The sequence below is a fragment of the Camellia sinensis genome, chromosome 11 (genome assembly GCF_055761805.1).
Source record: "Camellia sinensis isolate YWXY chromosome 11, ASM5576180v1, whole genome shotgun sequence".
Taxonomy (NCBI): domain Eukaryota; kingdom Viridiplantae; phylum Streptophyta; class Magnoliopsida; order Ericales; family Theaceae; genus Camellia; species Camellia sinensis.
Window position 1 is genome coordinate 24,212,372 of NC_138971.1, and position 22,469 is coordinate 24,234,840.

At 34.3% G+C, this 22,469-nt stretch overlaps 1 protein-coding gene across 1 annotated transcript; it reads right to left on the reverse strand.

Annotated features, from left to right (window-relative positions):
• Positions 1 to 3,093: 3,093 nt before the first annotated feature.
• On the reverse strand, positions 3,094 to 21,473 carry LOC114264352 (protein NRT1/ PTR FAMILY 8.3). Its single transcript, XM_082893672.1, is given in 6 exon segments — positions 3,094 to 4,150; positions 12,679 to 12,994; positions 12,997 to 13,234; positions 18,104 to 18,321; positions 18,406 to 18,511; positions 21,316 to 21,473. Coding segments are annotated over 6 exon segments (1,764 nt in total). The 5' UTR covers positions 21,379 to 21,473; the 3' UTR covers positions 3,094 to 3,327.
• Positions 21,474 to 22,469: the final 996 nt, after the last annotated feature.

The window sequence follows — 22,469 nt, forward strand, 5'->3', positions numbered from 1 at the left end:
TCAATTTCAATTGCCTTCTAATCCTTCCTCTTAGTCCACATTTGATAAAGATATAAAGTCAAGCTCCATTAACAACTAATGAGAAGATCTAGTGAAAGGAATTCATAAAACCAACCATACACAGACCACACCACTAGAAATCCCACAATTTTGTCTAGTATGACAGATACAAAATTACTTATTCTTCCACTTTAAGATTGCATTTCAGGTCCAGACATCTCAAAGAAATGAAATCGTATAAATATTTTTAATCCAAGCTCAAAAATGAAATTACATGTTAACGAAACAATGATGTTTTCATAACTCCTTAAATAACCACAATGAAAAGGAAACGAAAAATAAATAATCAACATAATTAAAAAAAAAAAAAGACTTAAACTAAATACAATAGAACTCATATAATTACCTTCCCAGCATAAAATTAACAGAACCATGACAAAACAAATGAGGACACCTAATGGAAATTAAGCTTCCTATTGTGTTTTCATACACCTATTGAGATAAACACATTAAATTCTTTGAAGCATGGGTATTTCGACAAAGATGTACACGGAGTGGGTACTGGTAATTGACTGGTAATTGACATGGTAATTGACTAGGTACATGAAACACGTATTTAAAATTTTTGTATCTTAATTTTTTTCGTACCGCAAAGGTATCTAGTATATATTCAAGCTGTAGCTCAACCATAATAGTGTTTTCTTCTATACAGAAGTGGCGTTAGTTTGATTGGACATTTTTTAATCCTGAACATGATTTTAAAATTAAGCTTTGGTTTTTAAGTTATTTAATATAATGACATTTAATTTTAGTTTATATCTTACTTTTGGTCTTAAACGTGAATTGTAGATTGGATCTTAACCAATAAAACCATTTAACTAATTTTTGCATTATTTCAAATTAAAAATAAATATTTGTCATGAACATACCAATCAGTACAAGTACCCTAATTTTTTTTAGATTTTACCATATCCACATGCCTATACCATACTGGTACCGTACTACTATCTATACGCATGCTTCATAGATTAAATTTTAAAGGTAATTCAATAAGATTGTTAGTATAAAGTCTCAAGACTCTCAACACTTCCACGAGAGAGCATCATATAATCTCATTACTACTAGTATATGTATAATTGTGTTTGATTAGCTTCATTTTTTTCAAAAATAATTTGCTCGACAAATTTTACAAAATGAGTATTTGGAATGATCTAAATAAATATACTTTTGACTTTTTACGAAAAAATATGAAATATGATTTGAATTTGAAATGATGTCATAAAGAATTGAAATGACCCAAATAAGATAATTATGAAGTAAATAAAATAATATACTAAAATAATATATATTATTTTAGTACACCTGAATGTCACACCCCAAATTCAAGACATGACCGGCCGTGAACTAGAGCAAAGATACATCCTTCTAATTTTGGAATTCTAATTGAGCTTTAATGATATAGCATGAAATAAAAAAAATAAAAAAACATAAAATCAAAACCAAAATATCACATCACAGTGAGGTCCACTCCCATTAAAACTCATTAAAGCTCCTTTATTAGAGCTCCCAATCATTTTTCCATAAACTAAGGCTTCGGCCCATAGAACACATATGCCTTACCGCTCGTTTACACTGTTAAATTGGCTCAAACATAAAAATCAACCTCAAATTGATATATCACTTTAATCAAGGGCCATTAAAAAGCATGAACTCAAAATTTGAATGATGGAGTCATTCGATTAAATAATAAATAATGTTACAATTTGAATGAATGTATGAATATCCGAAGGAGGTGGAGATACGGTTAGTCCTCAAGTTGCCAATGCAGTGTTGACAATTAAATTAGCACGTTAGATATAAAGATAAAATGGTAGAAGCAGATGAGTACCCCTAAAAAAGAAACATCATAAGAACATAAATGTGCTCGCGTGTTTGTGTTTTGTGTGGTAGTTGTTGTTTTAGGACAGTTTTTGCTACTGATCTCCCATTTCCTCGCTTAGAAACATATATATTGAGTGTAACATAATATCATCCTATGTATAAAAAGTTGATGATACCATCCAAAAATATATTGAGTGTAATGACGATATCATTCGTCTTACGTGATATTACTAGCCAATAAAATTATAATGATATCATTTTATGTAGTGTTATTGGTCAATAAAAAGTTACAAATAGATTAAGTGGACAATCATTGTCTCCCACAATCATTATCATAAATTAAAATTGCTCATTAAATGATGATACCACCATATAATATAGCCGTTATATTCAATATTTGCTCACTCACCTGATAGCAATTGACACTAACGTTGTGTTTGGTTCAAGAATTTGGAGAAGAATTTAGAAAAAAGTCATTTTTCCTTTCCAAATCCCTTTCAAAATCTTTGAATCAAATACAGCCTAAAGTTTTCTTGGCAAGTCCATCATAATGAAAAAATAAATAAAAATCGTGCTAGGTGCTATGGTATTCATATAAATAATACCAAGCACTGGAGTTGAGTAAACAATCACGGAAACACAACAGGTCTAGAAAAGGAAGAAAACCAAATGCTCGAGCAAGCATTGTAAGAGATTTTAAGTGATTCAAGGGCTATGTCAACAAAATCATTACAATTTCACTAAGATTAGAATAAAAGGGGTTATAACAAGTCTCTCGTATCCAAATAATCAAATTCACAAACTCTCTCTAGTAATCTCTTACTAATATATCTCTCAATATGATCACAAAACTCTATCTAATAGAGATACTATGAAGTACATATATATGACATAGTGCTGAAAAACCAAATCCTAAAACAAGAAGAAAATACTGCAGAAAGATCAAATCTAGACAAAACACTAATTTTTGCTCTCAGGTGCCACTGTCTTTGCTCAAGCAGAATGATCCAGCGGTCTTCCCTGAGTTCTGCTCGAGTGGCCAAGAAGCTCCGCTTGAGCAGCCTAAGGACTCCACTCGAGCGAGCCTTCAAAGTCTTGAATTAGGCTCCACACTTAACACTGGCGACAGATCAAAAAACATAATCTGGGCAATATAAAGCACTTTGTTTCCTCCCTGTACCAACAAAATGTGAATGCAAATAACCAGAAAGATTCAAACAATTTCATGTATTTTTTTTTATTAATTTTGCATCATGACAGAATGAAAGTTTTACAGCCTATAAACGTAAATGCATAGTACTTACATTACAAACAAATACTTTTTCTACAACATTTATGTTACAAACATCTTCTTGGAACTTTGATGGAAATATGAAATTCCAGAAACATACACAGATCATATTCCCAACACTTGAAGGAAAAAAAAAAAAAGAAAAAAAAAGGTACTTACAAGACCTTTTTTGGTTTATACATTTTGGCGCAAAAGACAAAAACCACCCAGTTTACTACGCTGAGTGCAGCCACAAGCCAGAAGAAATAATCGAGATGGCCCTCATTCAAGTTATCCGGTATCCATCCAGCCTTCCCACCCTTGGTTGTTATAGATGTCACTACAGTAAGAATAAAAGAGCTCAAGTACCTTCCCATGGAAGTCGTCAAAAGGGGCAATGCAACAAACAAGCTACGCATGCTGTCCGGTGACTGCTCGTAAAAGAACTCAAGCTGCCCGATGAATGTAAATACTTCTGCAGCACCAAACAAAAAATATTGGGGTATTTGCCACGTGATACTAAGTGGTATTGGAACATTTTCATCAACCAATCCCAGGGCTTGTGCAAGTGCCAATCTCTTCATCTCCACCAAAGCAGCAGATACCATACATAGTACTGAAATAAAGTGGCCAATTCCCATACGTTGCAACTCTGTAAAGCCTTTCTCTCTGCCAGTAAACTTCCTCACAATAGGGACGATGACCTTATCGTAAACAGGGACCCAGAAAATAACGCTTATGACGTCACATGCTGAAAGAGAGGCTGCGGGAATGGAGAAGGAACCAATGGTCCTGTCCATCATCATCCCTTGCTCAACAAACAATGTGCCCAATTGTGCATAAACAGCACCTATGATGATTCCAGTAGCCCAAATTGGAAACATGCGAATCAATATTTTTAGTTCCTCCACCTGCGTTACGGTGCAAAGCCTCCATGGATTGGAGAAGTCCCCATTTTTGTTCTCAATGTCTGTAATTACCGCAGCTTTGTCAAGGCACCTACAGAAGGGATAATAGTTTTACTGAAGCTATGACAGAATTTGTTATGAATAATCTGGGAAACAAATGGGTGAAAATTAATCAAGTATACAAACTATCATAAAGTAAAAGTATCATAGAAGTCTAAAAAAAAAGATGACAGTACAAGAGATAATTATAAGTATTCAGATAGTTCATAATTTCATACTGTAAATAAAAACAAACAATTATGCAGCGGATAAAATAATCATATCATACCTTTCGATGATAGAACCTCGTGGATAAATCACGTGCTTCCAGAGTCTGATAAATCAATCCCAGCAGTGGGGTGATATTACAATGGTGAATATCACCCACACAAACCACAGTGCAATTGACTTGATCGTTGTTTCTTGGGAGAGAGTCAGTTTATGGGTAGAAAACAAAACCTACGTTGTTTTCTCTCTTGGTTACCCATAACCATATATCAGATATATATTATATTTATCTCATTTATCCATTGGTTAAATGAGATAATATTTGATATCTATATCATCTATCCATATCATGATATGATAGATATATATCCTGAGTGGCTCATCCAAATAGGTTTGAATTCAAATTCAAAAACCCATTTGGATGAGGTTCAAAAGGTTCTAAGGGTCATGCCACATGGGCGCCCAATTTCTAACATCTCCCACTCGGACATGAGTTGGCATGACACTGCCACGTCTCAATCTCAATCTCCCCAAAAATAAACAATCTCATACTAGCCACTGCACCGTGCGACTGCTGAGAATACCTGCATGTGGGAGCTCTATACTAGAAACTCAAAATGAGCCAGCATAGAGACATCAACCCAAAAAGAATAGAAATAGTGTCTCATATACCCCAGACCCATCTAATTACACCGGTCCAAAAAACATCTCTAATCCCTCAAAAAGAGCATGTTTGACCCTCTTAATTCTTGCAATATATTCACACTCAATTCGCCTCTCATACAGAGCGATGTGAGTTGCCGGCAGTGAATATACAACAGTGGTGTAATACTAGATGATCTTCCCTTTGCCCTCATGCCATTTAGTTTAGGATTGACCGCTTTCCCAGTGATGTCCCTTAAGGCCGAATCATACATGACCGCAGGCAACATACCAAAGTAGCAGAACATCAACCCCTTACCTTATGACATAGTCAAAAGTCACAAAAGGGTATATAAATGAAAGTCATATCAATAATGACTCGTAAGACTCACACGGTGAGGAAGCAGGGATCCATTCTCTCACCTCATTACTCGGTCGCTAAGCACATATAGTATGAATACATGTTACGGTGGAGTAACTCTTCCATAAAGAGTGACGTCATACTCGATACACCGTACAGATATTAGTCTAGTCGCTTTCTAGCGCCTAACCCGAATTCTCTATTTGCTCGCCTTCTAGGCGCCAAATGAGATCTCGCATCTGGCTAATCATAACAGGCACAACATGGAAAGTGGGTACTAACATCCATGTTTGGTCCTTAACACGACCTCATCTTGGTTATAACCAAGGCGACATACATAGTGGATGATTTAAGCCTCTCTTGGCTCCGAATAAAATAAACCACCAGTCTCATCCTTGCTCGCTCCCAAGCGCCAAGGGCGATTGCTCGTGTGAGTGAGCCAATCTTGCCTGCTGACATCATCATCTGCTAATCATTATGACACAAACCATAATAGTGTCAACATCCCATCATCTCAAAATAAGTGATCGATTTAAAAAAAATGACCACAGCTTGCGCAATTATGGATTCCAAACATAAGCCATATCAGCACCTCTTGCGATAAGTATATACAACGGAATCCACCATGTGCGCCTCACATGAAATGATTTAAGATTACTACCTCTTGCGCAATAACCTCTCTAAAGATATTTTTGGTGACCAATTTGCGTTCATTCTTAATGCGCCCAACTAGCGCAGATGCGCCCAACCAGCGCATTGAATTTTACAATGAGCAAATTAATATGCTTCTAATAAAGCATTTTATCCACAGTCTAATGAGCAAGGTCAAAGTCTGAACAACTCAGTTAACCATTTATCAAAGATAACACTTATCATGCCGAATACGCCCACATAGCGTACTTTAGGCTCCCACAACAAAGAAAAGATCAAGGAATATAGGTCATCTGTTTCTCCCAAAGATAATCTGAGGATTCACTCAATAGCTAAGGCTCTGGCTTTTACCGATAGGTAAGTCAATGGATTTGCAATTTTGCATCTAGAATCATTCTAAGATATTCTCTATGTAAGTCATCGAAGACAGACCGAGAATTTTCCTAAAACAATCCCTAAGGATCGTACATCCGAGCATATAAATTACATCACCCACGTCCATCATATCTAAAATAGAGGACTGCCCACCCTAGGTGGCGACAACCTTATAAATTCCTGGCTCATAATGACTAAGTAAGGAAAAACTTCTTTTGGACCATTGATCATGCCTCAGTGGTCTTCATTGATCATCGTTGGCCTATCATGGCTTGACGAAATCTAAGAACCACTGTTTGGATAACTGCTTTAGGTTGTAAAAGATTTATTGGAACCAGCAACCTTTTTGCGCTCCTAACTTTTCACCATAAAAGCAGAAGGTAAATCCCTACGAATCTACTTATCCAATTCTCTAATGAGAAATCAGGTCACAATGTCCACAAATCAATGTTCCGAACTTATGTCAATTATAGCCTAAGTCAAAATAACCTCACTCCCCAGGAGGAAGTCTTCTCATGGTCTACACTTTCCTCAATGGTGCGACCATTCGGTATCTAGCGAGCCTTATGCCTCAACAATGACTATCCAAATTACGTATAACTTTATAACAGTTTTGCGTCATAATAGAAAGTCAACCAAATTATAAAAAATGGTTAATCCTCAAAGACTTTGTCTTAAACTGCGCAACATTGATCCACTTTCAAAAAATAGGGGACTAGAGCCTTAGGCATTATCCTAGGCTCTTTATCATCTTGCGGAGCAATCATGAATGTTTCCCTCTCAATCACCCAGTGATGACGTGGAAAATTTTCACATTTGCTACCACGCAACTAAGAATGTAGAGTATTCTTCTCTAATGGAGTAATCCATTAGTAGGAACATCGCTCCCACTGTCCCTAGGATATTGGAAATTTCTTTCCATTCTCAACTAGGCTACATAGAGCGCTATGCTTGGAATTCTCCATCTTATAGAGTTCCGAAAACTCTATTCACGTCACCTTTACTAATAAAACTTTATGTGACTTAGTTACACTACCACAAAGATGCTTACCTATATGCACATGACCCGGAGGGTTTGCATGACCGCATACAATAATGCGCCACACGACCCTTTGTGTTTACAAGACAACATACAATAATGCGCTATAGAACCCTAGGTCTTAACTTCGCAATCTTATGAGAAGTAGAATAAAGATAAGCTGTTTAATGGTTACAGATCGCCCATAGATGACTCTCTGCTAACCCATTACTCAAAATGGAGTGTAAAATCTGATATGGAGGGCACTTAGTTAGGGATATAGGCAACAAACTAGTGCAATTCCCAATTGGGAAACATTTTGCGCCATTATCCACCTAACATAAACAATATTTAATTCCTTATCTCTACTACACCAGTGTGTTGTTGAGTACTAGGAATAATCAATTTTCTAAGCATCCATCTCTCTTCACAGAGTTTTTCTGAAAAATAACTCAAATAGATACTCGCCACCTTGGTCAAAACTAAAAGCACAAAAAAACCTTATCTAATTGATCTCGACCTCATATGTGCAATGTCAAAAATCATCTCAAAACTTTTGACGTATGGGAGATCAAATAGTCTTGACTCAGATGCGTATCGTAATCTATAAATGTGTCGAGATTGAGGCTTAGCTATCATACCCTCACACATATCTAGTCACAAATAACATAGTGGACTAAATGCGCAAATACAAATGACCTTCTACGGCTTTCCTACTTACTTGTGCGCACCCATTGCGAACAAAGTTACACATTACATGAGAGCAGGATGTCATAAGCGAGTGGGCCCGAGAAGGCCTACTCAAACCATCGTGTCATCATCTCATTAATGTGATTAAGTATAATAAGCCACTGGTTCATGACCAATGTCATAAACTAATTCCAATCATCTTAATGTGTGAGTTCTCAAAGACAAGTTTTAAAGGTTTAGGCCCAACTAGGTAATGACTCACGACAAAGTCATATTCACTAGATCATAAAAGGGATGTCATGGAGATATCAAGTGCGCCTAAGTCGCAAATTTAACTAGTAAGTGCTAATCCCCTGCACCTTCAAGTCAATTTTATTCTCCATACACTTTACTGCATCTAGTTGAAAGATGACGATACTCCTCTTGCCATATCTATTTCTCGCTTCATAGTTACTTGCAATTAATTCTACTATCCACAAGAAGGAGAGAATAAGCTATCAACTATGACAGCTCCAAAGTAACTTAAGCGCGAATTAGGCTAAAGAGTCTAATTCAACACAATACTCTCACAAGCGATGCGTCAAATTCTTAGAGTCATTACAACCTTGTCGGCCTTGACCTTTTCATTACTATGCTGCAACGTTTGCGCTTAGTGGTAAATGTTATTCAAAACGTTAGCCTAGCTAAGGAATTATACAAAGAAGCCCCTCTTCATGTCTCACACTCAAGTGTGGAAACAGTAAGTGTCCAAACTTAGACAAGTTGGCAATGCTAATAGATTTTGCAGCCACTAAGCGCTAATCTTTTCACGTAGTGTTAATAGATTTTGCAGCTTCTAAGCGCTGATCTTTTCACTTCACGTGATATTTCTACGCACACTATTATAGTGCATGAAATTTCGCTCAATCCACTCCCAATAATTGGGTAGAGAGCAAAACACTGTTCATACTGGCTACTCGTCTTACACTTAATGACTAATTTATTTAAGCTCGCATTTCTTGGATGACGTGACTCTTGAATGTTACTTCATCCAATGATGTAACATTATTTACAAATCAAATTACAAAGTCAATCCGCTCAGCTCATTAGTCAAGATCATATACTGATCTATTGAGGGCTTACTAATTTCATAACTCCAAAACTCGCCAACCAAAACTATGTAGCGTGCCGCTAACTATAGCGCACACATTAGTTTTTATTGTGCCGAACAAGGCAACAAAACCACGGTGACTTTGAGTCATGTTTCCTTACTTTGGCTCAATTAAGGTTTGACCTAAAGTCTCCAAGACTTTTGCTCATCTAAAGAATGGGATTAGTTTGTTCACTTTTGAACATCTCTACTAAGTCTAGGTCAACCAAATTAACTTCCATAAGCTAAATCAATTTAGAGAGAAATTCGCATTGGGATTAATTTGATTAGCATAATATAATTTTGCCGCAAAAATCTAAATTAAATAGTGACAATATTACACAAGTCGCAAGATCGAAAATCCGCTATGCTCGTAATCATCTCTTGCGCCACAAGTGACAATTATCCAAAATTTAGTTTAATTTATGCGCAAAATATTGGTTTTCGGGAGTTAATCTACAAAGATTTCTCTCAACCGAATAACCTCCCACTGACTATGGCATATACAAAGCATGATAAATTCCATACAATAGCATTTTAATGTAAATCTACAAATAACTCATGCTATAATTATTTAATAATGGAATTCTAATAAATAAATAAATAAACATGCTCTTCTAATTACAACATATTACAAACCCAAAAAAATATGCTGTATCCAATATTTAAATTATGCCATAACAGAAAGTACATCATCCTGAAATTTTCTAGTATTTTCTGGAATTTTAAATAACTAATTAAACACACATAAAATTAGAAATAAAAAATCCAGAAACTAGTAAACAGAAACAATATTCAGATTATGCCATAATTAAAATGTACATTGTTCTGAAATCTTCTGAAATTTTTCTGAAATATTCTGGAATTTTAAATGACTAATAAATACACATAAAATTAGAAATAAAAAATCCAGAAACTGATAAAATGAGACAATATTACCAGTAGATATTAAAACATTTCAGAAGTCCACAATAAAAATTTTAACCCCAGAAAATTAATCATGCAACACCAGATGCATTTTAAAGCAAAAAAAATGCATTATTAACACAGGAAAAATATTACATATTTTCGTAAAATTTTCAAAATTTTACAGAATATAGAAAAATTAATTCTGAGTCTAAGGGTACCAACCATGCTTAAAACAAAGCTATAACGAATAAATTATGGCCAATTAACGCAATTCAGAATTAAAAAACAAACAAACAGAGCCTTAGAGCCAAGCCAGCGCGGAAAAACGGCTCGGCTCGGCTCGGCTCGGCGCCGCTCAGCGCAAGTCGGCTCAAGGATCGGCTCGGCGCGCGGCTCAGCCTTGGCTCGGCGCGCGGCTCAGCCTCGGCTCGGGGCGCGGCTCCAGCACGCGGCGCGCGTGCGGGCGCGGACGGCGCGCGTGCGTGGACAGCACCGCCGACGCGCGCGTGATGGCGCGTGGGGGGCGCGTGCCTAACGCGCTCAGCGCGTGGAGGCGCGTGGTGGCGCGTGGGGCTGCTGCTCGGCGTCATACAACGCGTGAATCACACGCGCCGCCTTCCCGGGTGTTTTCCGGTCCGATTTTTGTACTGACGGACTCCATTTTTCATAATAAAAACATTTATGCTCTTAAAAATGACATTAATGATCATAAAAATAAAATATTTTGGATCTCCACATCTTTTATAAATATACACATGATAAAAGAAAGCACGAAAATATCCATCATTGGCTCTGATACCAATGTAAATCAAAACACAAAACATGCAGCGGATAAAATAATCATATCATACCTTTCGATGATAGAACCTCGTGGATAAATCACGTGCTTCCAGAGTCTGATAAATCAATCCCAGCAGTGGGGTGATATTACAATGGTGAATATCACCCACACAAACCACAGTGCAATTGACTTGATCGTTGTTTCTTGGGAGAGAGTCAGTTTATGGGTAGAAAACAAAACCTACGTTGTTTTCTCTCTTGGTTACCCATAACCATATATCAGATATATATTATATTTATCTCATTTATCCATTGGTTAAATGAGATAATATCTGATATCTATATCATCTATCCATATCATGATATGATAGATATATATCCTGAGTGGCTCATCCAAATAGGTTTGAATTCAAATTCAAAAACCCATTTGGATGAGGTTCAAAAGGTTCTAAGGGTCATGCCACATGGGCGCCCAATTTCTAACACATACATAACAAATCATTTTTTGCCAAGAGAAAACATATCATACAAAGCATGATTAGAAATAAAATAAAAATAAGAAAAATGCAGTGGTGAACTCTCATTTTATCATGTTGAGGAGTCCAAGTACAAACCCCTCCCCAAACCCAACAGAAGGATCAAATTCTCATTTTGGGGTGTGGTTTTTGTCTACTAGAAAATGACATGTTGCCGGAAGGAAAAAGAAACAATGGAACTTGGGTTTTACACTATTGTTTCATGCATGTTTCCAATCAAACGGACCAATGAACAGTTATTTCTAGAAAAATCAAACAGATTCCCTCCCACTAAACCTGTCACAAGTAGTCTCCTTAAAGAAAATCATTAGGATGATACAATGGCCAAAATCAGGAATTTAATTTAAGTATACACAAATAAACTATTTTAAAGAGATGAAATAGATCAAAGAACTTCCTATTACTTCTGTGCTGACAAATCATACCATACTTTATCACACTGCTGCATCTTCCCAGTAATTTTCATTTGCCTTCCAATCCTTGTTCTTAGTCCATAGATGGTAAGGATATAAAGCCAATCTCAATAAACAACTAGTGAGAGGACTCAATGAAAGGAATTCATAAAACTAACCATAGAAAGAACACATTACTAGAAACCCCTCCATCTTCCACTTTAAGATTGCATTTCAGGTACATCTCACATGAAATAATATTTTTTGAATCCAAGCTCAAAAATTAAATTATTTGTTTATGAAACAATGATTTTTTTCATAACGCCTTAAATAACCACACTGAAAGAAATGAAAAAAAATAAAATAAACGACATATTTTTAAAAAATGACTTGCATTAAATAAAGCAATAATTACCATCCCACTATAATGTTACAGAACCATGACAAAATAAATGAGGATAAATGAGGACACCTAATGGATATTAAGCTTGCTATTGTGTCTTCATACACTAATTGAGGTAAACCTGGTAAATTTTAAAGGTAATTCATTAAACCTATTACCTAGTCTCAAGACTCTCAAAACTTCACAAAAGAGCATCATATAATCTCATATACGCATCATATAATCTCATTACTACCAGTATATGAATAATTATGGTGGTGATCCCATTTACACAACCAACATGTGTGTTCAATGCAAAAATATAAAAGGCCCTACTTATGTGCAATGCCCAAAACACCCTATAAATACGTTTAAGTTGTAAATCAATTGATAAACTTCTAGATGGCAGAAGAAAACTGAAAACAGATTATTAATAAGGGTAAGAATTGATAAGTGTTTAAACTAGGAGAACAAGGGAAAAATTTACTTCAGATCATTGGTATGGTCCAGTTTTCTGCTTCCTTCAATTACTGAGGTTTTGTCTGGTGTTTCATACAGGAGAATACTGTCCATAGGGACCTCCAAATTCCACTTGCGGAATGATGCAACCAAAACTTGGCAAAGTCTTGTAAGAGGGCTTTCCCCCGGGTTCTGAAATCTATATAGTGGAGTGCCTGAAAAGAAACTTACAATGGCAATGCCCATAAACAATGCAGGGATGCCAAAACCCAGGCCCCACCCAGCATTTTCTTGAATCCACACAATTAAAATACTTGATACAAGAGCACCTAAATAGATAGAAAAAAAAACCAGTTAAAGAAAGATCCCTTCTTTGCCCTCTCTTTAGGATTGGTATCATCAAATTGATCTGCCCCAAATGAGGAAACACATGGTTTGATCCCGCCAGTTCCTAGTGCAATCAGATACAACCCAAGATAGAATAAGAGATACTCAGCAGGAGTAGCTGGAGGGCATATGGAATCAACACATTCAGCTGGCTTCAGTGCAGGAACTGTGGCTGTTAGAGTCAATGTGCACATTCCCTTTACAAAATAACAAAGTTAAAAAACGTAAGAGAGATATAGATGAAAGCCACTCTTGAAAATTTTGAGAGGAAAGAATCATGGTTTCCAGCAGTGTTTTAAAAAGCTCTAGGCACATCGAGGCGCCAAGTAGGGATGGCAATGGATAACCTACCCTATGGGTATCCATGGAGACCCAACTCAAATACATAGGTTTTCCCCTATTTTTCTTATCCATTGGGTAGGGTAGGTGATATTCTTTAAATATCCACAGGGGATGGGTTGGGGATGGGTACCCACTAATTTCCCCATATGTTTTTTTTTTTTTTTTTTTTTTTTTTTTTTTTTTTTTTTTTTTAAGATTCACAAATAAAACTAAATATACATTTAATCTTTTTTCTTTTTTTTATTTATTTATTTTTTCAGGTTCACAACAAATTTTTTTTTTTTTTTTTAAGATCCACAACCAAAGCTAAATATATCTCCAATCTTTTTTTATTTTATTTTTAAGGTTCACAACCATCTTTTTTTTTAATTTTTAAGATTCACAACAAAACCTAAATATACATTTAATTTTTTTCCTTTTTTTAATTTTTTTTAAGGTTCACAACCATTTTTTTTTTTAAGATTCACAACCAAAGCTAAATATATATTTAATTTTTTTTTCTTTTTTTTAAATTTTTTTTTTAAGGTTCACAACCATTTTTTTTTTTTTTTAAAGATTCACAACCAAAGCTATACATTCAATCTTATTTTATTTTATTTGGCTCAACAATAAAATCAAATACACATTAATTAACATTGTCACATTATTCTTGTCAAATTTTATGCATATCTAGAATTTTTTAAATTTATTTAAAAAAAAATTAAGGACATTGTCTAGTGTAGGTTTCGGTTTGCTTTTCTATGTTATTTTATTTTGTTGTGTATTGTAATTTTCAGAATGGTTTGCTTGTTCTGAAATTTCAATTAACGAGTATGAATCTATTTGTTTTATGTTATCACACAATTTATACAACATTCATATATATATATATATATTTGAAAATAAGAAAATTGTAGAGAATCAAAACAAGCATGAGTTGTGATTGGTTAGAAATGATGGGTACATGATTTATTTGCTAGAAAAACAGAAAGAGGATACAAAGTCATACTAAATAATTTTTTTTAAATTAAAAGAATTTTTCTTAGTTATGAACAGATTTAACTGAAATCAGCTTGTTTCCCAATGTTATGCTTCATTTATTTAGATAGAAAATATTTTTTAATGAAAAATATTTTTTATAAAAAAAATTCAAAATATATTTTTTTATATTTGGTGGTGGTGGTGATGGAACGAAGGTGAAAGTAGAAATTGTTACATAGTGGTGGGGTGATGGCGGCAGTGATGATGGTAGTGGCTATGGTGATGGTAGTGTGACAGTGAAAGTGAGAATAGTGGTGATGGTGTTGTGAAATTAGTAAAAATTTAATTGAAAAAACATTTTTTGTTTTTTAAAAGTAACAAACAACAAAATTCGTGGGGGACTAAAGGAAGAAGATAGAGGATGGATTGGGTGTGGTAATGCATAGATATCTTAAAATGAGTGGTTCAGATTTGTTAAGGTATAATTAGATTTTGGATAAATTAAAATGAATTGTTCAAATTTGCTAAGAGAAAGATGGTTTAATGTCTAAATTGTCCGTGGCTAACAATTCCTTGTTTATGCCCTGATGCAATTTAATATGAGTCTTATAACACTTTCTTCAAACAAACTTTTTGATTTTCTCAAAATTATATATTTGATTATTATAAAACAAACTTTTTAATTAATTAATTAATGTGTATTTGATTTTGTTGTTGAACCAAATAAAATAAAATAAGATTGAATGTATATTTAGCTTTTGTTGTGAACCTTAAAAAAATAAAAAATAAAATAAAAAAATAAGTTGTTAACATTAAATATATTAAAAAAGAAAGAAAAAAGATTGAAGGTAGATTTAGCTAAAACCTTTATAAAAAAAAGACAAAAGAAAAACAAGAAGGTTGTTAACATTAAATATATTAAAAAAGAAAGAAAAAAGATTGAAGGTATATTTAACTTTTGTTGTGAACCTTAAATAAAAAATAAAAAATAAAAAAAATTGTTAACATTAAATATATTAAAAAAGAAAGAAAAAAGATTGAAGGTATATTTAACTTTTGTTGTGAACCTTAAAAAAATAAAAATAAATAAATAATAAATAAATAAATTAATTAAAATTGTTAACATTAAATATATTAAAAAAGAAAGAAAAAAGATTGAAGGTATATTTAACTTTTGTTGTGAACCTTAAAAAAAAAAAAAAAAAAAAAAAAAAAATTGTTAACATTAAATATATTTAAAAAGAAAGAAAAAAGATTGAAGGTATATTTAGTTTTTGTTGTGAACCTTAAAAAAAAAAAAAAAAAAAAAAAAAAGTGGTTGTTAACATTAAATATAAAAAATAAAAATGGAGATTAAAGTAGGTTGGCGAAAATCCATACCCATTAAAAAATGGGGAGGGTGGTACCCATGGGGAATGGGGAATGGGGAATGTGGAAAATTTATTATAGGGGAATGGGGATGGGGAATTAATATCCACCCCATTGCCCCCCATTGCCATTCCTAGCGCCAAGGTCACCTGGAGCCTAGGCGTTGAGGTGCGAAGCGAGGCGTAAGTTATAGAAGTTAAGCAAAATATTAATATAGCACAATTTTCAACATAAGCAAATATTTAATATGTATATTATTAATTTTTTTAATAAGAGAAGAGAAGAAGAAAAAAAACAATTAATTTTTTTAATATATATATATATAATTTTATTTATTTATTATATTTTTTAAATAATGTGTTTCAATTAATTTTTTTATTTTATTTTACATACATGTGTTTATTTATTTTTTTATTACTATGTATAAGTATATATTATATTTTATATATTATCTATAAGTATATTAGATAATATTATATATATATGAATCAATTATATTTTATATATTAGCTATAAGTATATTATATATTATATAATAGGTATTATATAATATATTATATATATATATATGAATCGAGAAGATAGAGAGAGAGACAGAAGCGAGAGAAAGAGAGAGAGAGAGAGAAGGTGAGAGAGAGAGCGATATTGAGCGAGACAAAAGCGAGAGAGAAGATGAGGAGGGTTTTTTTCGACTAGAGAGAGAAGAGGAAAAGTTGTACCATAGGAGATGAGAACAGAAATCGAACCTCTGTCGTCTCCGCTGCCATCGTCGTCTCAAAGATCAGAACAAGAGTCGAACCTTCGTCGTCTCAGAGATCGCGATCGCGTTTGCTTTTTTGACCCACATTTTGATCATTTTATATTGTAAATGAGAATTTATTCCATGTGGGTATTCACACCAAAACCAGATGGACTGTAGCAGTAGAAGAAACATGAAGTGCCAAAAGCGCACGCCTAAAGCCTCAAAAAAAAGTGCACGCCTCATCGCCTCAGCTGCGCCTCCTCTAGGTCGCCTCACCTTGCTTCACTATGCATGAGGCACAGAGCTGCACCTTGCCTCGCCTTGAGCTTAGGCACACGCTTAGGTGCGCTTTTCAAAACACTAGTTTCCAGAATCGTACGATTCACTATTTGATTCATACGACTCGACATGAGTTTCAACAAAAATGACTTGAGTTGTGTTGTTGAGTCAGAAATTGAGTAAATTGTATGACTCAATTTGCAATTCATTGAAATTCATGTCTGTTTTTTATTTTGTTTACATAATGCATGAATCGATGTCATTTTTGCCAAACTATCAAGATATATAGAAGAGATCAATTAGTTATATGTGATTTTATGTGTATATACAGACATACAATTTATTTATATTGATATTTACTTCATTTTAAATATTATGTGTAATTTTATATGTTTATAAATATAAAATCATAAATCATATTAAATAAAATGAATCTCACAGTTCACTATTTTAGCAAAACAATTCACAATTCGACAACAATGGACAGAACACATAAAAGACTCATTATTTCCCATCATTGCCAACATACCTAGCCATGGTATGTTTCAACATAACTGAAAATCCCCCCCCCCCCCCCAAAAAAAAAAAAAAAAAAAACCATATCCCAACTAAGTTGGATGGATCATAATTAATATGAAAACCCCAACTAGGACATGACCCAAATCACTTTCAGAACATTAAATTTGTCCATAAATTTGTTCCGACTTCCTTTCCTGTTTTCAAATTAAGTAATAAAAATACTTGTGAAATAAAACATTCTAGAACTGAGAGTTACCATAAAATTATTATCAGAAAAGAAGACAGGGTAAAACAAAGTAATAAAATTCACAAAAGAGGGTAGTCAACCGATCAAACAACCTTCATCACATATAATTCTTCTCCCGTTCCTGATTTAATAAAATGTCCAGATTATTAGTCCTTTTATCCTTATAGATAAATCCCCAGTTTAATTGGCACAACTAGGTCTATTGCCATTGCACCATGCTGTTGGTAAAGTTGCTGACTGCTAACTCATTATTCTTGAAACCACTACCACTGTGATTCATACATTCAAGTGATACCAGACTAGATGATGGGTACAACAAGGAAATACCACCAATAACTAATAAAGTCACGAGCATCTAGAATGGATTGTGGCCCTACAATAGGCCAATATGGTTCCAACAGAAAGCTGTAGGTAACACATAATCGGATGCTACAAGAACATTCAAATAACAAGCAAGCCTTTATCAGAAAACTTTAAGATGACGTAATGCATGCCCAACACAAAAAAAGGTCAAAGCAATGATTAAAAAGCTGAAGTTGTTTATGTATCATCGCCCATCTCTTTCTGAACTAAGTATTTAGAACATTGGGAACTTCAGTTCATACTTACCAAAAAATAAATTGCAGAGAAGACAGCAATTGTCCAATACCTTCCCCAACATACATCTGCCAAGACTGCTCCGATAAGCGGTGTTAGGTAGGCAGTGCCTGTCCAATTGGAAACATTTCTTGCAGCAGAGACATTTCCTTCATGCATTGTTTTGGTGAGATAGCTGACTAGGTTAGTAGCAATCCCAAAGAAAGCTAAACGTTCACAACATTCAGTACCTGTTTTAAATATAAAGATATTAGAAGGAAAGATGGAACATCAGAAACATAAAAAATATGGAGAATGATGGACTTAGCAACTACCAAGAATGAAGGGGCATGCTCTCCAGTTTCCAGTGTTGCTCTTCAACACAGGTTGCCCCTTGATGTCAACTGAACCATCTCCAGTGTATAGTCCACTGCTTTCGTTCTGAAGACATAAGTTGTAAGGCAGAAAGCAAAAACTTTTTAGTATATAAACCTTGCAGAGTAATTTCCCGTGTTATGTGTGCATGTGTGTTGTGTGCGTGCGTGTGAGGGAGAGAGAGAGAGAGAGAGATTTTCTCTTAAGTTTTTACAATTGGGTAGTTTTTCCGACCTATTATTAATTTTTTGACATCCTTTATATAATGTTTAGTGCATGCAGATGACAATCTTGTCTGAACCACCTTAATATGCAGCTACTGTAACAACTACTAGCAAATAGCTAAGTTTTGTAAATAATGTTATTTGTCATTCCAATACATTGAAACAAAATGAACAATGTGCAAAGCAGCAAGAATGAAAACATTGAATGTGTTAGATGAGCCAATTCACCACCAGATAGGTCTTTTTAACAATTAATTGTTTGACATATTGGTACAACTATTTTTGATTTCCGATCGTATATGAGGGTCCAAGAACGTTGCCAGAAAATTCAAATGTCACCAGAAAAAAAGCCGGAAACTTTGAAGGTTAGCCTGAAAATTCGAAGATTTGCCGGAAAATTTGAAGATCTTCAAAGATCGCTTGAAAATCCGAATTCTCTACAAATGATAAGAGAGGCTTAGATTCTTCAATGATTGCAACTAGAAACACAATATGAAAGAGATGATGGAGATAAGAGATTGCGTGAAGAAGAAGACAAAATAGTTAGAGAGAGAACAATGGCAAGACTCTCCCATGGATCTCCTACTTTCACTTTCGAGGTAGATAATGAAGAAGAGAGATTAGTTCTCTCCCCAAAAATTATCTCTCCAAAAATCATCCCCATTGTAAAGCTATGGGTGGGTGTTATTTATAGGCACCTCATGATATAGGATAACATATTCTCTCTAACCACTTTGTTCGAAGAGGTGACCTTTCCGAGGATAAGAAAAATCCCAAAGAGTAGATCAATATCTCAGTGAACCATTCTTCTTAGCCACACCTAACCAATGGTTTCCAAAGGTCAGGTGTAGTCCCAAAGGACGTCCTGTCGCAGAAGGGTCATAGGTAGTTCAAGAGAACGCCCTACCGCAAATATTGCTGAGTCTTAGGAAACCTCTAAATCGTGCCACCTCGACTTAGGTATAGGCTAGTTTAATCGAAGAGTGAATTTATTTGCACCCACCATCCTCGGGATTAGGTCCTTTGTTTAGATTTCATCACGCCCATGGTTCTGGTGCATCGATTCTAAAAGGCTTCGAACCTGCAAGTGTTCTGGGACTCATTAACGAAATGACTTCTAGATTGCATTCGAATCCTTTTGAAGCCAAAAATGCATCGGATCACTAGGATTGCTTTGAACCCTTTCAAGTCCAAGCTCAATAAGCCTCTGCGTTCGTGGATCCGAATATTTTCGAGATAAAGTAATTACCTCCGAGAATGGATCTCCTTTGAAGTTTCACTTCTTCTGAAAATTATCTCTCTTCAAGAGCGCACACCAATTAATTCTTCTGAATGCCCATACGATCTAACCTTCCTCGGATGGGTTTGTTGGGCTCTCTTTAGAAATATAAGTTTGATACGTCCTCCTCAACCCAATTTGTTGACTTTCTCGTAGACCCGTTCAATAGAATTCACTTTAGCCTACTTGGCAATAATTTTTCCGAGCCCACTAATTTTGGGCTTTCCGACTGGACTCCGATTGAGCTTAATTAATTTAATGGGCTCAAGTTAACCCCTCTTACACCGATCAATCAAAAATTTTCTCAAATTCACATTTCTTAGAATGCTTTAGCTTTATAAAGTTCAAATATTGCAGCAATTATTGTATTTGACTACATGGTATGCCTTCGGAACATTTGCATGGTATTAATGAGATAAGCTTAACCATCAAACTGATTTTGGTATTCAGTTCTAGCAACCAATTCAGGACTTTTATTTCCAGTCTCTACACAAATTAGGATAACTGAACTATGGGTTTCAACCAAAATAGGGTTCCTATCTCTCTTCATATTTGCATTCTATGGCTACTCCCCTAAACCAGGTCTTCATAGAACAAAGTTCAGAATTTTTGTTAGTGGGAGCAAAACAAATTAAACAATGCTCCCATTACAGGGCTTGAAACTTCAGACGTCAATACAGGAAAATGCTGCCCATGAAAAAGAAAAAAAAACTAAACCAAAATCAGTTCAAAAGGTTTCAAAATGATTAAAACGGAAACCTTGTCCTTCGAGTTGGAGCATCTTCAAATCATTCATCAAATTTGTCATGAAATTCAAATTGGATGAAAAAATGGCTAAAAGTGCATTTCAACCATTTTATCAAATCTGTATGAAATCAAGGAAGAGGCAATTTTTTCACTAAATCAATTATGAACGAAATCCTTCACCAAATTTCCAAAATTCGTAATTTTTCTCGATTTTGATGAAATTTTACACTTTTTTTATTATAAAGGTTAAAAAAAAAAAATCTCAAAATAAAACGAAACGAGACTAAAAAAGTGTTAAAAAAGTCCAAACATGAAAAAATTTTCCATTGAAATTTTCACATTAGTCCATGCCAAACCAGCTCTAAATTTTCACTCTAATTTGAGCAGAAAAAAAAAAAAAAAACAGAAAGAAAGAAAGAAAGAAATATTGTTAAAGCTCTTATACATCTATAAAAACTTAAAAAGAGTAAAAGAGTAAAAGAGCAAAAAAGTATTGGAAATCCATCTTCCATTGAAATTTGAGTCTGTTTCAAAAATCTGTCAAAAGTTTTAGGACAAGTTTTGCAATACATCATCTATAAGTTTTCTTCTAGAAATTTGAATCAAAGCTTCAAAAGTACCTGTGGAAATCCATCTTCCAAGAGCAATCTCTCCTTCAATCTCTCATCCTCTTTGGTACCCATTAGCAGCAACCAACAACTCTCTCCCTCTCTCTCTGTCTCTCTATATAAATTAGATACTAGATGGGGTAGATACAGATTCCAGAGAGACAGGAGCAATCATACTCTACACGCTATTATTTATATTACTCCTTCGGCTTATTTTATTTGTTCATTATTTTTATATTTTTTATTTTTTTATTTTTTTGTCGCCTTAAAATACATAGTGGACGGCATACGGGAATGTGTATATGTGCACCATTTAAATAACTAATAATAAAAATAAATAATAAAAGAATTAATATTATAATGGGGTTTTTTTTTTAAGGTCCCTGGTATTATGATTTTATAGTATAAAGGACATCAAATATTTTTATAATGTCTAAGGTCCCTCAACAATATTTTCATAATGTCTAAGGTCCCTCAACCTTGATCCAGAGAAATTTCAGTCCAGAGAAAATTGGTCCAGAGAAATTTCAGTGCAGAGAAAATTGGTCAGAGAAATTCTGGCCCAGAGAAATTTCTCTGGACCAAATTTCTCTGGATGAGTTTCTCTACTTTTCTTCTCATTCACATCCAAATCATTGTGATTCATTGGGTAAGCAACATTGTTCAACTGAATTCAACTGGAAAAATTCCACATTGTAATATGTAAGCAACATTAGAATTTTGAATCCCATATTCCATTGTCCATTTCTCTACCCTAGACATTATGGAATATGTAAGCAACATTAGAATTTTGAAGGGTTGCTATCAAAATTCTGTTTGCTAATCCTAGTGCTCTTTGTATATCAAGTCCAACAAGATGATGTGGTTGTCAGTAAGATCTTGCCATACCTTAGCATAGACAAGAAAGAGAAGAAGTCATTCCCTAGACTTCCAGAGAAAATTCAACTTCAAAGATAAAATTAGTCCAAAGAAATTCTGGGAAGAATTTCTCTAGACTTTCTAATTTCTCTAACATTCCCTAGAATTCCCACTGTAAATTTCTCTGGCCTTCCATTCTCTCCAGAGAAATTTCTCTTCTCTCCAGAGAAATTGTAATGTGCTTCATCTTGTTTGAATATGCTATATTGTTGATATTGATTCAGAATTTCTACAATTGTTTGGGAAAT